We start from the raw sequence: 14,354 nt of genomic DNA, 5'->3' as shown, positions 1-14,354 counted from the left end.
GCAGGTGAGGAAGTGGAGGCTGAAACCAACAGGCTCCATTTCCTAAAGTCACCTAACAACAGTGTCTCTACTGGGGACCAGGCCTTCCACACATGAGCCTCTTGGGAACATTCCAGATCCAGATGACATCAGATTGGTAGGAAACGGGGAAATGACAACTTTCTCACTAAGTAAAATCAAGTTGCTTGGTGTGACTCTAGGATCCCTGGCCTCTACCCGCAGACTGTGGGAAATGTCACGGAAGAGAATGGGGCACACCAGGGAGTGTAGAAGCCACAGAACCCCGGCTAACTCCCATTGGTACAGAGCAGGTTGGGACGAGCCACTCGACCTGAAAGACCCGAGCTCCATCACACACCAGAGGACCTGTGCATCCCACAGAGTAGCTACAAGCTTTAAGTCACTGCTGGGTGAGCCCACGCCCTACAAAGCAGCATAGTTTTTAAGGAAGTCACATATCTCAATTACAGGTGGAAATGGTGTCTCAGATATATTATTATGGGCTGGAGAGGTGGTTCAGTGGTTAAGAGCACAGGCTGCCCTTGCAGAAGACCTGGGTTCAGTTCCCAGGACCCACATGGAGATTCACAGTCATCTGTAACACCAGCTCTAAGGGATCTGATGCCCTCTGGCCTCCTCAGGCACATGAGCACGCGCGCGCGCACACACACACACACACACACACACACACACACACACACGCACACGCACACACGCACACACGCATAAACATACTATTATAGGGGTAAGGGTTAGGATTCATTTCAAGCCAAGCATGGTGGCTCTTGCCTATAATCCCAGCATGTGGGAGACTGAGAAAGACTTACATGAGATTGATAGCCTGGGGTACATAGTGACTTTCTAGGCTAGCCTGGGCTACAGAATGGAAACCTTTCTCCTTCCCCCCAAAGAAAAAGACTAACCTTATTGTTCTCATTCCGTTTTTCCCCTTTTGGTTTTTGAGGCAATATGTCACAAGATATATAGCCCAGGCTAGCATGGAGCTTTCTGTCCTCCTGCCTCAGCCCCTAAGCCCTAGGAAAACATGTGTGCACCACCATGTCTGGTTCTTTCAACTCTCTTAATGTGGCACTGTACTGCCTAGTTTTGTGTCAATTAGACATAGCTTTCAGAGAGGAAGGAGTCTCTGTTGAGGAAATGCCTCCATGAGATCCATCTGTAAGGCATTTTCTCAATTAGTGACCAATGGGGGAGGGTCCAGCCCATTGTGGGCGGTGCCATCCCTGGGCTGGTGGTCCTGGGTTCTGTATGAAAGCAGGCTGAGCAAGCCATGGGGAGCAACCCAGTAAGCAGCACCCTCCATGGCCTCTGCATCAGCTCCTGCCTCCAGGTTCCTGTCCTGTTTGGGTTCCTGTCCTGACTCCCTTTGGTGATGAACAGCAATGTGGAAGTATAAGCTGAATAAACCCTTTCTTCCCCAACTAGATTCTTGGTCATGGTGTTTCCTTGCAGCAACTGAAACCCTAAGACAGACCCCTAAAAACTGCAAATAGCATTAGTGGTCCCATTCCATTCCTCCTGGATTCCACTTATCAAATCCTGCTTTTAAAAAGCAGACAAACAAGAACATGCCTTTGACTGAAGCAGCTCTTAGGGCCGTTTTTTTTTTTTTTTTTTTTTTTTATAAAATCGTTGGCACTGTCTTCACTTACAAACAGCTCGGTTACCTCTCACCCTGCTTCTGAACTGCCCCCATCCAACCTGAACTGTACATGTTTGAAACCTAACATCCCTCTCTGAGCTGATAGAGGACGGAACTAACCTCTCTCTCAGAGCCTCATGCTTCAGGTCCAGGAGCAGGGGGATGGAATCTTTGAATGCCTTCATCTTCGCTTCCAAATGGAAGGCCACGGACAAGCTTCGCACCTGCCGTGGCAGCTTGCGCAGGTTTTTGAGGAAGCCCTCGATGCCTTCCTGCAGATACTGAACATTCAGGTTGATCCAGAGGGTCTGGGACCATTCCTCTTTGGCGATCTAGAAACATTAAACAAGACGGCATCTTGGGGCCTGATGCAAAAGTAAAAAAGGGACAGGCTCTGCATGTCTAGCTCTGGCCCCTCTCAGCTCTCTCTTCAAAGGAAACTCTAACTTTAAAAAGCAGGTGTTGAGGCCAAAAAGAAGGGGCTATGGGTGTCCAGAGCCTTTCCTGACATAATACTGCACCTGAGGGCATATGTCCCTGTTCCCAGCTTGGGGAGTCCCCTGGGAGGGGCTGTACCTTCAGAGAGTCGTACAGGTCATAGATCATCCGGAGCCCCGTCATCTCCTTCTGCACTTTCATGAGCTCAGGGTACATAGTGATGGGGAGGTCGAAAAGCTTCTCCGCATTGGCCAGTTCCTGCCGGTTCTTCTCGTGCTTTGCCAGCTCCTTCTCAAAACTGCCTAAGAGTTCAGAGCCTGGATAAGAAGTGCGGAGATAAAGCAGAGAGGACCGTCTGAACGTGAGGTGCCTCTAGTTCCAGCACTCGGGAGGCAAGGGGTGTGGGGAGTCCCTGCAAGTTCATGGCCAGCCTATCTAGATAGCAAGTTCCCAGCCAACCAGGGCTACAAACTGAACCGTGTGTCTAAACTGTGTGTGTGCCAGCAAACATGGCTTGCTAGGTAAAGACGCCTGTAGCTAAGCCTGACAGCCTAAGTTTGATCTGTAGGAACCACGCTATTGGAGGAGAGAACTGTCCTGACTTCTGTTCTCTGACTTCTACACATACACACACACACACGTACACATACACATGTACACACACACGTACACATACACATGTACACACACATGTACACATACACATGTATACACACACACACAAATAAGTAAATGTAATTAAATTTTTTAAGTAAGAATAAAATAGAGTTAATTAAGAAATCAGTCATTGGGCCTGGAGAGACGGCTCAGAGGTTAAGAGCACCGACTGCTCTTCCAGAGGTCCTGAGTTCAATTCCCAGCAACCACATGGTGGCTCACAACCATCTGTAATAGGATCTGATGCCCTCTTCTGGTGTGTCTGAAGATAGTGACAGTGTGCTCACATATATAAAATAAATAAACAATTTTTTAAAATGACACAAATGTATGTGTGACTTTTTAAAACAAAAAAAGGAAATCAAGCCGGGCGGTGGTGGCACACGCCTTTAATCCCAGCACTTGGGAGGCAGAGGCAGGTGGATTTCTGAGTTTGAGGCCAGCCTGGTCTACAGAGTGAGTTCCAGGACAGCCAAGGCTATATAGAGAAACCCTGTCTCAAAAAAAAAAAAAAAGGAAATCAACCATTAATTATTTTATACACATAAGTTACAGGAAGATAACTATAAAGTCAGCAGGCTTTATTTTATCTTGTCCCAGCAACCAAAAGCCCACTTGCTTTTGTTGACCCCTTGTACCCAGACCATCCTGGACATGAGATGATTAAAGAGACACCTACCCTGTCTCCATCACCATCAGTCTCACTTGCTGTCTGCCACCCTTGAGACTTTCCTCATCAGATTAGCAACTGCCTTCACACTCCAACTTCAAAGTCTGTGCTTGGCCCCCAGTCCCCCACGGCCATATCATCCCTGGCTGCTGTGTGTCCACTCATGCACCCCAGCACTGCCTTCTCCCACTGCCTTTGTGAATCCCAGGACCCGACTGTTTCCTTGAAAACCCTAGCCATCCCTGTATGAGCAGTCTTCCCACATTCTCTTTAGAACAGCGGTTCTGAACCTGTGGATGGCGACCCCTTTAAAAGTCAAACAACCCCTTTCGCAGGGGTCACCTAAGACCATCAGATAACACAGATGTTTACATCACCACTCACAACAGTAGCAAGATTACAGTTAGGAAGTAGCAATGAGAATAACGTTATGGTTGGGGGCTCACCACAGCATGGAGGCCTGTATTAAGGGGTTGCTGTATTAGAAGGGCTGAGGACCACTGATGTAGCATAAGAATGATGTTTTTTCCCTGTCACTCTTTTGGATGGTGACATATGAAGGGCATGTGTCACATTTTGTAGATGAACTATCCCCCACAAAGCTCTGTATTGGAGGCTTGGTCCCCGGCTGGTGGGTCCAGATGCTGAGAGGTGACCATATCATGATACATTGAAGGTAATCAATGAATCCATCAAGGGACCCAGATTTGGTGTTGTCATTGGGAAGTGAAGAAAACTAGTGAGACCTGGTTGGGACATACTTCTGAATGATGTGTCTGTGCCCCACCCCCACCCCGTCCTCAGTCTCTCTACTTCCTGGTTGCTGAGCAAGTCCCCTCGGCTACAGTTTACCCCACTGGGGAAGTTCCACATAACCACAGTGAACCGAGGTCACCAAAAGCGTGAGGCAGAATAATTGCCCTTTCTTTTAGACCATTCCTCTCAGATATGTGTCACAATGGCGGAAATCTGGCAGACACCAGAGGCAAACAGCATGGCAGGGCCCAGGGTCTAAGTCCAAAGAATGGCTTTAGAGGGACAGAGGAGAGCGGTGGGACACACACTGCTACACTGGCAAAGGCTGAGGTCAGTGGCCTCCATGTTTGACTGCAGTAGGGACTTGCTGGGTTCTCTGGGAGTAGACCAGTGTTCCAACTCTCAGGAGATCCTTCATAAACCTTGCACTGAATCTGCCTTGCCCTCAGAGGCCACCCCTAGACCAACCAACCATGAAAGCAGCCGCCGAGGAAGCAGTCGATCCTCCCATGACAATACGATTCACTTCTGTGAACCTCTCAGGAACCCCCTAACCTTTAGCACCCCCATGTCGTAGCCCCACCTTTATCGAGGTCTTCGCCCACAGCCCCAGGGCCTTCACTGTAGAATCGCCTTGCAAACTCATCCAGCTGGCTCCGGTAGTTCATTATCTCACTCCGGGTGATCTGAGGGAAGGAGGTCACCCCTTAGCCTGACTTAGCCTCAGCGTGGGGGATTAGAACCCAATACCTCATACGAGGGACCACACTCCAGCGCTGAACCTTGCCCCAATCACCCAACTGCTCTCAGAGTTGAGGGGACACCACACCTCTGTGAAAGTTCGCTTGATGCCTCCAAGTGCGTGCTCCACGTTCATAGACTCGGTGAAGAGAGTTTCCCACATGTTCTCGATGTTGTCAACCAGTTCTTGCTCAGCATCTGTGGGCTAGAGAGACAGGGAGGGAAAGAGACAGACAGAGAGAGTAGAGAACAGAGAGGAGAGAGACAGAACAAATTACCAATAAAGTTGGAACTGAAATTTCCAACTGCTGAAATTTCAAAGCTGCTCCCACAGACTCGTGTTTCCGGTTGCACCCAAGAGGGCTATTTGAACAAACTGAAGCACTAGCTGAGGTAATGTGTTCTTGAGGCTGTTTATTTGGTTTTGAGATTTTAGGTTTGTTTGGTTTTTTGGCTTGTTTTGTTTTGTTTTGTTTTAATCGTGTGTGTTTGTGTGTGAGTACAGTGCCTGAAGAGAGCAGAAGAAAACATCAAATTCCCTGGAGCTGGAGTTACAGGCAGTCGTGAGCTGCCTGGTGTGGACCCTGGAAACCCAACTTGGCTTCTCTGGAAGGCAGCAAGCTCTCTTAACCACTAAGCCATCTCTCCAGGCCCCTCGTTGTCTGTTTTTGAGGTAACGTTTCACACATCCCCGGCTGACCTCCAACCCACTGTGTAGCTAAAGATAATCCTCCTGCCTCCGTCTCCCAAGTTCTGAGAATATATAAGTGTATGTCACCATGTCTAGGAAAACCTGTATTTTTTGAAATTAAAATGATGTCTGGAACAGGTGTGGTGGCATGTGCCTTTTATTCTGGAGGCAAAGACAGACAGATCTCTGTGAATTGGAGGCCAGCCAAGGCTTCATAGTGAGACCCTATCTCAGTGGAAGACGGACAGAGGAAGGGATAGGGAATGGGGGTGGGGTGTAGATCAGGCAGAGCTAGGTCAGCAGTTAAAAAACACTGGCTGCTCTTCCAGAGAACCAGAAGCCTGGATTCAATTCCCAGAGGGATCTAATGCCCTCTTCTTGCATTCGTGGGTACTACCCTGAAGTTGACATACACGGACACACACATACACACACACACAATATTAAAACAGAGGAGAAAAAAACTAGTTTCTTAATCAAATAACTTCTAGAGACAACGCACAAAAAGAGATCTTGAAAATAAACCAAAAATACTAGTCAGACAGTAACTTCAGAAAGGTGAACTGTTGACTCCTTAATCAAAACAAACAAATGCCATAGACAATGGTAGTATCTTCTCAGAAAGAAAAGACTACCAGATAACGCCAGAACCACCAGAACACATGAGAATAAACCACCAGAGTCTTATGTCAGTGAAACTGGACAGAAGAATGCCCTGTAACCCAAAAAGTTGTGGGTTACGACTTTCTGTGTAAAGAAAGCTGTGTCCAAGCTCATGACTGCCAAAAATACACGCTTGCGTACATTCACCAAAAGAACACCCTAGCATGCAAACACTGTCGATGGCCCAAGTAACCCAGGGCAGCACAGCTATCTGGACTATTAGACAGCAAAGGAGGAACTATTGCCACGAGCAGTAGTCATGGGAAATATCTCAAAAAAATGTAAAATTGAATGAAAAAAAAAAAGGCAGGTGTAGAGAATACACACGTTTTTGAAAGCAATCTATGCAAAGCCTATAAACAGGGAACTCTCAGGGCCGGAGAGATAGCTCAATGGTTATCTGAGAAGATACTACCATTGTAGAAGAGCATTGGCTGCTCTTCTAGAAGGCCTGAGTTCCATTCTCAGTACCCACATGGCTGCTTACAGCCATCTGTAACTCCAGTGCAAAGGGATATTATGCCCTCTTCTGGCCTCTGCAGGTACTGCATGCATATGGTGTGCATAAAGAGACCCTGGCTCAAAAAGAAAAAAAAAACTAATAATTTACCACCAGTTTTTTTATGATCTCATATCTTCTTTTCTCTTTTATTCTTATTTATGATTATTAGTGTGTGTGTGTATACATGTGTACGTACACGCATGTGCATCTGTGCATGCATGTGACCTGTGGGTGTGAGCAAGCAAGCCATTGTGCACATATGGAGGTCAGAGGACAACCCTGGAGTTGGCTCTCTCCTTTACTCTTCTGGGGATTTAACTGAGGTCTCTAAGCTTGTGTATAACAACTGTCTTTTACCCACTGAGCCATCTTGCCAGCCCGCCCTTTCTCTTATTATTTTACAAAACCCCTTTACTTATTACAGGAAGTGAACCCAGTCCTCTCCCCAAAAGAAAGTAAAGAGAAGAGAGGAGGACGGACCGGATGAGACAGTGCATCGGTACAGATGGGCTATAAAACACACGGGCCTGATGAGATCAAGCCATGCTTTCCACACCTATCTGTAAGGTGGCTTCCTACTGGCAACTTGCTACTTTGTCACTTGCTTGGGAACACATGGCTGTCAGGTTGACTGCGAGACCCTTCAGAGGATGGTCTCGGTGACTGAACGAGAAACATCCCCCACAGGCTCACTGTTTGGACACTTGGTCCCCAGTTGGTAGCGCTGTTTGGGGAGGTGATAGGATCTTTAGAAGGTAGGATCTTCCTGGGGGGTGGGCTTTGAGCATCTATGGCCCTGCCTACTTCCTGTTGTTTCTCTCTGCTTCACGAGCACAGACGAAACATGACCGGCCAGCTTCCTGCTCCCGCCACCATAATTTTCCTGACAGTGGCATGCTTTCACAGCCATGCTGGACTCTATCCCCCAGGAACCATAAACCAAATAAACTCTTTTCTCCCTAAGTTGCTCTCCCTGGGGTACTTTATGATGGCAACATAGAAGTAACTAACACAGTAGTCAACCCAGTCATCGGAGGCGTCAGGACAGCAAAGCTGACTTACAAAGATGTTGTATATCGCCATGGTGCGGTACCGCTCCTGGATGTCCTTGTACCTCAGCTCTATGACTAAAGATTTAGACCTGATCTCTGAAATTGTTGCGAGGACAAACTTGAGGTCTTCAAGGGTGCTGGGGCTCTTCTTAAGATTCTTGGCCAGGTGCTATGAGAGAATTTAGGTGAGAAGAGACTAATAATCCAAGCCTGCCTCCCTCAAGAATAGGGCTCCTTGATCCAGTTTGGATGCTAGGCATTGGTATGCTGGTTTGTTTTAACTGTCAACCTGATGCAACCCAGAATCACTTGGAAAGAGAGTCTTAGTGAGGAATTGTCTAAATGGGGTTGGCCTGTGGGCATCTTCTGGGAAGAGGGTCATAATTGTTAATTTGACGTAGTAGATCCGTCCCGCTGTGGGCAGCACCATTCCCTAGGCAGAGGGTCCTGAACACTATAAGAAGAGAGAGCTAGCTGAGAGCATGCAAGCAAGGATGCATTTATTCTCTCTCTGCTCTTGACTGTGCATGTGACTAGCTGTCTGAGTCCCCACCTTGACACTCTCTCAATGGTGGACTCTAATGTGAAATTATGAGTGAAATAAAGCAAACCCTTTCTCCCCCAAGTCACTTTCTTATCTGGATATTTTATCATAGCAACAGAAATGAAACAAGGACAGGATGGAACCCAGGACCTTTGCATGTGCTGGGCACATGTAGCTACAGCCCCCTCCCCCCATACAGCTACACACCCACCCCCAGGCCTTGAAGGTCTGTTTTAAATAAAGGTGGCCTCCAGGTACCTCAATCTCATCCCGCAGGCTGTAAAGTTCCTCCCTAGCCGACTCGTTGAGGAGCTTCCCCAGTGAAATCACCCAGGACTTTGCATTTTCTTGCACGGTGCTGGCCAACGGCTCAAGCTGCAGCCGGATGCAGTGCTCGTCTTTGACCAGTGGGTGGCGCATCACATCGGCTGCGATCTTGGAGTAAAACTGCAGCTTCTCGTCGTAGGCCACGCAGGCCGGTTTCTTGGCTGCAAACTTCTCCATCACGATGGACTTGTCCAGCTTCCAGAGGGGCCGGTATCGCTTCCACCTCTGAAGGTACTTCATGATGCTCACCAGGAGCCTGTGGATGTTTTGGGGGATCATAACGGCTTGATCCATGATCTGGGGGTTCTGGGAGATGTCATTGTAGAAGCTTATGATGACAACTTCTTCCTCCTCCCCCTTCTGTGGGGGGCATTCAATGCAGCTGCCATTCATCCAGCGCACGAAATGCTGGTGGGACAAGAGCAGGTGGGAGGTGAGGGCTGGGCGTGGTGTGCATCCTGGGCACATACTGGTACCTAGGAATGAGACCAGCTGTGATGGACAGCCGCACTATGTAGCCCCTTCAAGGCTAGCCTTGAAATCATGATCCTCCTGCCTCAGCCTCAATGGTAAGATTACAAGTCTGTGTCACCATTCTCTGCTCTGTTTCTTTCTTTCTCTCCTTCTTCCCTCCCTCCCCTCTATCTCTCTGTCTCTGTCCTCCTCTCTTTCTCTCACTCACTCTGTCTCTGTCTTTCTTTGTCTCTCTCTCTCTCTCTCTCTCTCTCTGTCTTGCTCACTGTCTCTCTGTCTCTCTGTGTCTCTGTCTCTCTCTCTGTCCCTCCATCCCTCCCTCCCTCCCTCCCTCTCTCTTTCTCTCTCCTTCTCTCATTTGCTCGCTCTTGCTCTCACTCTTGCTTTTGCTCTCTCTCTGCCCTGGTGGAGTAAGAACATCACAATGATAGCCCAGGTGAGCAATGGTGGTGGACCGGCTGTGTGGAAAGAGAGGTGGGCTCAGTTGGTAGGGAGCTTGCCTAGCATGTATAAAGCCCTGGGCTCCATCCCCAGTACAAAGTAAATTAGATGCTGTGGTGTATGCCTGTAATCCCAGCACTATACAGGTAGAAGTAGGAAGGTCAGAAATTCAGGGTCTTCAAATTTGATGGCTTCACGCAAGCCAAATGCAGCTGAACCAGGGTCTGCTGACATCTCCCCGACTGTATTCACCAGTGGGCAGAAGGCAGGTGGATAAACAGAAGGTCTGTTGCTACCCTGGTGATCTCCACGTTACCTTGGTGACCTCCACACAGCCGCGGATGCAGTGGACACACATCTTATCGATCTCATTGGCATTTGGGTGGAGGATGATTTCTGGTGCTGACAAAATGGTTTCCGCTTGGAACAGAGGAACATTTCTGAGGATCAGAGAGTTGAAAGCCTGCAGATTCCTAAGTTGGGGGAAGTGCAGAGGACACAGGACTCAGGGTGTGAAGTATTTCAAACAGGGCTGCAGGGGGCCGTCTGAAGTCAAGCAGGAATGTCTGTTCCACACCGCAGACTTGTAAGGCAGTATAGACCCATTGTCTACATTTATGCATCCTGATCATTTCTGCTTGGGGAAACCAAACACATACTGGTAGAAAATAATAACAACCACCACCTAAAATCATTCCCAGCAGCCCCGGCACTGCCTCCTGGGAACGCTTTCCGCTCTTCCATGACACTCACTCAACAGAATCTCCCTGCTTTGACATCTCTCCTCAGTGCTCAGAAGACAAGGACCATTGTCTGTGACCAAGATGTAGTCCAAGTCCGTGGGCACTTCTGATAAAGCTCAGCTCCGTGGACGCATGGATAGATGGATAGAAAAATGAATGTGTGGGTAGATGGATGATAGCTGGATGGATGGATGGATGGATGGATGGACACATGGGTGGATGGATGGATGGATGGATGGATGATAGCTGGATGGATGGATGGACACATGGGTGGATGGATGGATGGATGGATGGATGGACACACGGGTGGATGGGTGGATGGACACATGGGTGGATGGGTAGTCCAAGTCCGTGGGCACTTCTGATAAAGCTCAGCTCCGTGGACGCATGGATTAGATGGGTAGAAAAATGAATGTGTGGGTAGATGGATGATAGCTGGATGGATGGATGGATGGATGGATGAATGGATGGATGGACACACGGATGGATGGGTGGATGGATGGATGGGGAGATGGATGGATAGATAGACACATGGGTAGATGGGTGGGTGGATGGATAGATGGATAGACACATGGGTAGATGGGTGGATGGATAGATGGATAAACACATGGTTGGATGGGTGGATGGATGGATGGACGGACACATGGGTGGATGGATGAATAGATGGATAAACACATGGTTGGATGGGTGGATGGATGGATGGGTGGGTGGGTGGATATAAACATAAATGGATGGATAGATGGTAAGAGAGGATAAAGATTATGATGGGCAGATGGATAGTAGACAGATGATAGATAGATGGACAGATAATGGGAAGGTACAACATATTAGGCAAACACTGTATAAAGTAGCTCCAGATAAGATGCCTGGAGAACTGAGTTTGGTGCCCATCACCCATGCCAGACAGCTCACAAGAATTAATTCCTCCGGCCTCCATGGCACCTGTACTCATGTGCACATATGTATAATTTAAAAATGAATGAATACTTTAAAACATATGTTAAGGTTTTTTAAAGGGACACTGTAATTCAAGGATGCTGCCTTTGCCAGGACAGAAGGTCTGTTGTTACCCTGGTGATCTCCACATTACCTTGGTGTCACAGAGATGCCACTCATGGGCTCCAAGCTACAGTGTATGTGTCTACCAGGACCCAGAGAGGACAGCAGGGAGCTGTGTCACCTGTCCTCTGAGAAAAAGCTCTACTCGGGACTTCTGCTGTCAGGCAGACACACAGATACCCTGACTTCCAGAAGCAGAGAGGCACACAGCAGGCTTTGTGTGCTATCAGGGCCTCACAGGAACAGGGGTTCACACAGAGGGTACCACTCTCTGCTTAGCCCCCCTATCCAGCTGGTGTTCAGCTGTTCATCACGGCCTATAACTCGCAACCAGTCCGTGCATGATACAAGTGTGCTTACTTCAGGATGAGCTTCACCAAGACGTCATAGATCTTGCCTTCCCAGTACTCATAGTAGGAGGCCAGCTTGGGGGCCCTGCCCGTGTTGGTGTGTATGACTAGACCTTCCACCTTGGTCAGCAGAGGCCCGATAGCCATGTACCACCGGACCATGTGGTCCACATCCCTGCTCCTTTCTCGTTCAATGTACTCAAAGAACTCTTTTACACCTGTAGAGACGGACAAGGGTCGCACGTCAGCACCATAGCGTGAAAGTACTTCAAGGGCCAGTGAGATGGTTTAACAGATAAAGGAGCTTGATGATCTGAGTTCAGGCCTCGTGAACCCATGTTGTAGAAGGAGAGAGCCAACTTCTGCAAGTTGTCCTCTGACCTCCACAGGTGCACCATAGAAAACACACACACACAGACAGAGCAGGCATAATGCTATTGTATACTGTGTAAAGATGATTTTTAGATCATTCAAATGCTGATTTCTGAGCCTGTATCTGGTTGCAATCCTTAGTCTAAGAATCTCCTATCTCAATTTTGTATAAACATTCCTGCCCAATCATTCCCTAATTAGTCAATAAAGCTAGCTGATCAGGCAAGAGCTGAGCAGGGGAGAGAACAGGTCTGGACTTCCTGCCAGCCAGAGAAGAAGGAGAGAGAAACAAGAAGGAGGGATTAGCTATAGGACAAGTCCAGGAGATGCCATGAGAAAACAATAGAACCAGAAAGAGCCAGATCGGTACTAAAATGCAAATATTCTAGGGATTTTGACTGGGAGGTAGCAAGATTAGCTTACAGGATTAAAAGAGAGTAATTGTTAATCAGTTGTTGTACCCATAATGCTTGTTAGGTAAATATAATAGTCCAGTCTCAATTATTTGGGAGCTAGTTTGGATTAAAAGAAAAACAGCAACACCCTTTTTTAAAAAAGCCACTAACAACACACAAATATGTTAGAAAATTAAAAAGAAAATAATTTAAGAAACTACTTTGGGGCTGGAGAGACTGTTCAGTAGTCAAGAACACCGGCTGCTCGTGCAAAGGACCTGGATTACTTCCCAGCGTCCACATGGTGGCTCATAACTATCTGTAACCTCAATTCCAGGGAATCGGATGCCAGCTTCTGCCCCTGTAGGCACTGAATGCATGTTGTACACAAACATGCAGGCAAAACACCCATTTGCATAAAATAAAAATAGATAAAATTATAAAAGGAAAGTACTTTATGCCGGCAGAGGGAGACATCAGTTACAGCAGCTGTGGCTCAGGACTTCCCAGCAGAAGCCATGGATCATGGGCTGTCTTCCTGGACAGGGACTATTGAGTCCCTATTGCCACAAGTTAATACTCACCCCAAGGAAAAAGTGAATGGCATCGGTCGGGACTGTGGTGGGGGCTTGTGCCCCATGCATAGCCAGTGGCTGTAATGTTTTCCTTGAATTCTTTGGTGTCTAGGTTTTGAATTCCTTACTGACTCATTTAAGATAGTTTGAAGGACCACTAGTGTAGTAAAAAGCAAATATGAGCCCATGAGATAGAATTTACTAACCATGAACAAAGTTATACAGTCAGGCAAAACACCCATTTGCATATACAGTCAGGTGTAGGTGGTGCACTCCTGAAATCCCAGCACTGGTAAGTCTGAGGCAGGAGGATAGAAGATTGAAAGCCAGCTTGAGCAACATAATTAGAGCCCATTCCAGCACTCAGAAGGCAGAAGCAGGCAGATCTCTAAGTTCAAGGCCAGCCTGGTCTACAGAACTAGTTCCAGGACAGCCAGGGCTACACAGAGAAAAACTCTGTCTCAAAAAGAAAAAAAAAAAAAAAAGATAGACAGAAGCATTTCAAAGTTACTGATGGAAAGTGGTTGTTGAGCTAAGTATGGTGGTGCAGGCCTTTAATCCCAGCACTCAAAAGGCAGAGGTAGGTGGATGGACCTCTGTGGGTTCGAGGCCAGCCTGGTCCATATAATAAGACCTTGTTTTTCTCAAAATCAAGAGCCTGGAGGTCAAAGCAATGGCTTTGTGTCAAAGCACTTAGCTAAGCACGAGAGGCCCTGCTTCCAACCTGGGACTGAAGCAAGCAAGGATCATAAGCTGTAAAAATACTAAGTAACACAGGACCTGGCAGAGGGTGGGACAGTGCCAGAGCTATGGTAGTTAGACCAGTTCATTCCAGTCACAGAATGTGGATCAACATAGAGATGGTGAACACGAGGCTTCTCTTTGGTCTGTGGCTGACAAGCCAGAAGCCAGGCCTACCTGGGAGTGTATCCTCAGTCTTGGAGACTGGGAACCTAAAAAGATTGACTGACTCAATCAGTGTAAGCCTGGATTGGATGTCGTCGGCATTCTTGTGAATCTGGTGGACGAGAGACTCGAACTTGCCGATGGCCTGCTTGCAGCGAGTGATGTAGTCAGCGATTCCTTGGAGGAGAGAGAGCATCTTGGTTCCGTCTCTGCTGTTCCTGGTCCCTCCCACCAGCATGGTTGATACCCATCATGATACCCTTAGTTCACAGACCCTGTTCCTGCAGCTGTGGTTACTGAGTGGTGGATAGAACCTCTCAGCCCCTGAAGGCCTG

The 14,354-nt window shown here is 47.8% G+C and overlaps 1 protein-coding gene across 5 annotated transcripts in view; it reads right to left on the bottom strand.

Annotated features, from left to right (window-relative positions):
- Positions 1–14,354, bottom strand: part of Dnah10 (dynein axonemal heavy chain 10) — a 112,712-nt gene that overhangs the window by 72,485 nt on the left and 25,873 nt on the right. For all 5 annotated transcript variants that reach the window (XR_013107065.1, XM_076922919.1, XM_076922920.1 and 2 more), the window contains 9 exons: positions 14,032–14,196; positions 11,782–11,989; positions 9,936–10,092; positions 8,636–9,112; positions 7,844–8,002; positions 5,014–5,130; positions 4,768–4,870; positions 2,240–2,418; positions 1,784–1,995 (listed from right to left, as the gene is read on the bottom strand). Coding sequence is in view for 4 of the 5 variants with exons in the window: in XM_076922919.1 (XP_076779034.1) it covers positions 1,784–1,995; positions 2,240–2,418; positions 4,768–4,870; positions 5,014–5,130; positions 7,844–8,002; positions 8,636–9,112; positions 9,936–10,092; positions 11,782–11,989; positions 14,032–14,196 (1,777 nt within the window). In the remaining variant the exon portion in view is untranslated. The remainder of the gene's footprint in view (positions 1–1,783; positions 1,996–2,239; positions 2,419–4,767; positions 4,871–5,013; positions 5,131–7,843; positions 8,003–8,635; positions 9,113–9,935; positions 10,093–11,781; positions 11,990–14,031; positions 14,197–14,354) is intronic.

Source organism: Arvicanthis niloticus, chromosome 24, assembly GCF_011762505.2.
Source record: "Arvicanthis niloticus isolate mArvNil1 chromosome 24, mArvNil1.pat.X, whole genome shotgun sequence".
NCBI classification, from domain to species: Eukaryota; Metazoa; Chordata; class Mammalia; order Rodentia; family Muridae; genus Arvicanthis; species Arvicanthis niloticus.
The sequence above is the reverse complement of the archived record's forward strand: the minus strand, read 5'-3'. Positions and strand labels throughout refer to the sequence as shown.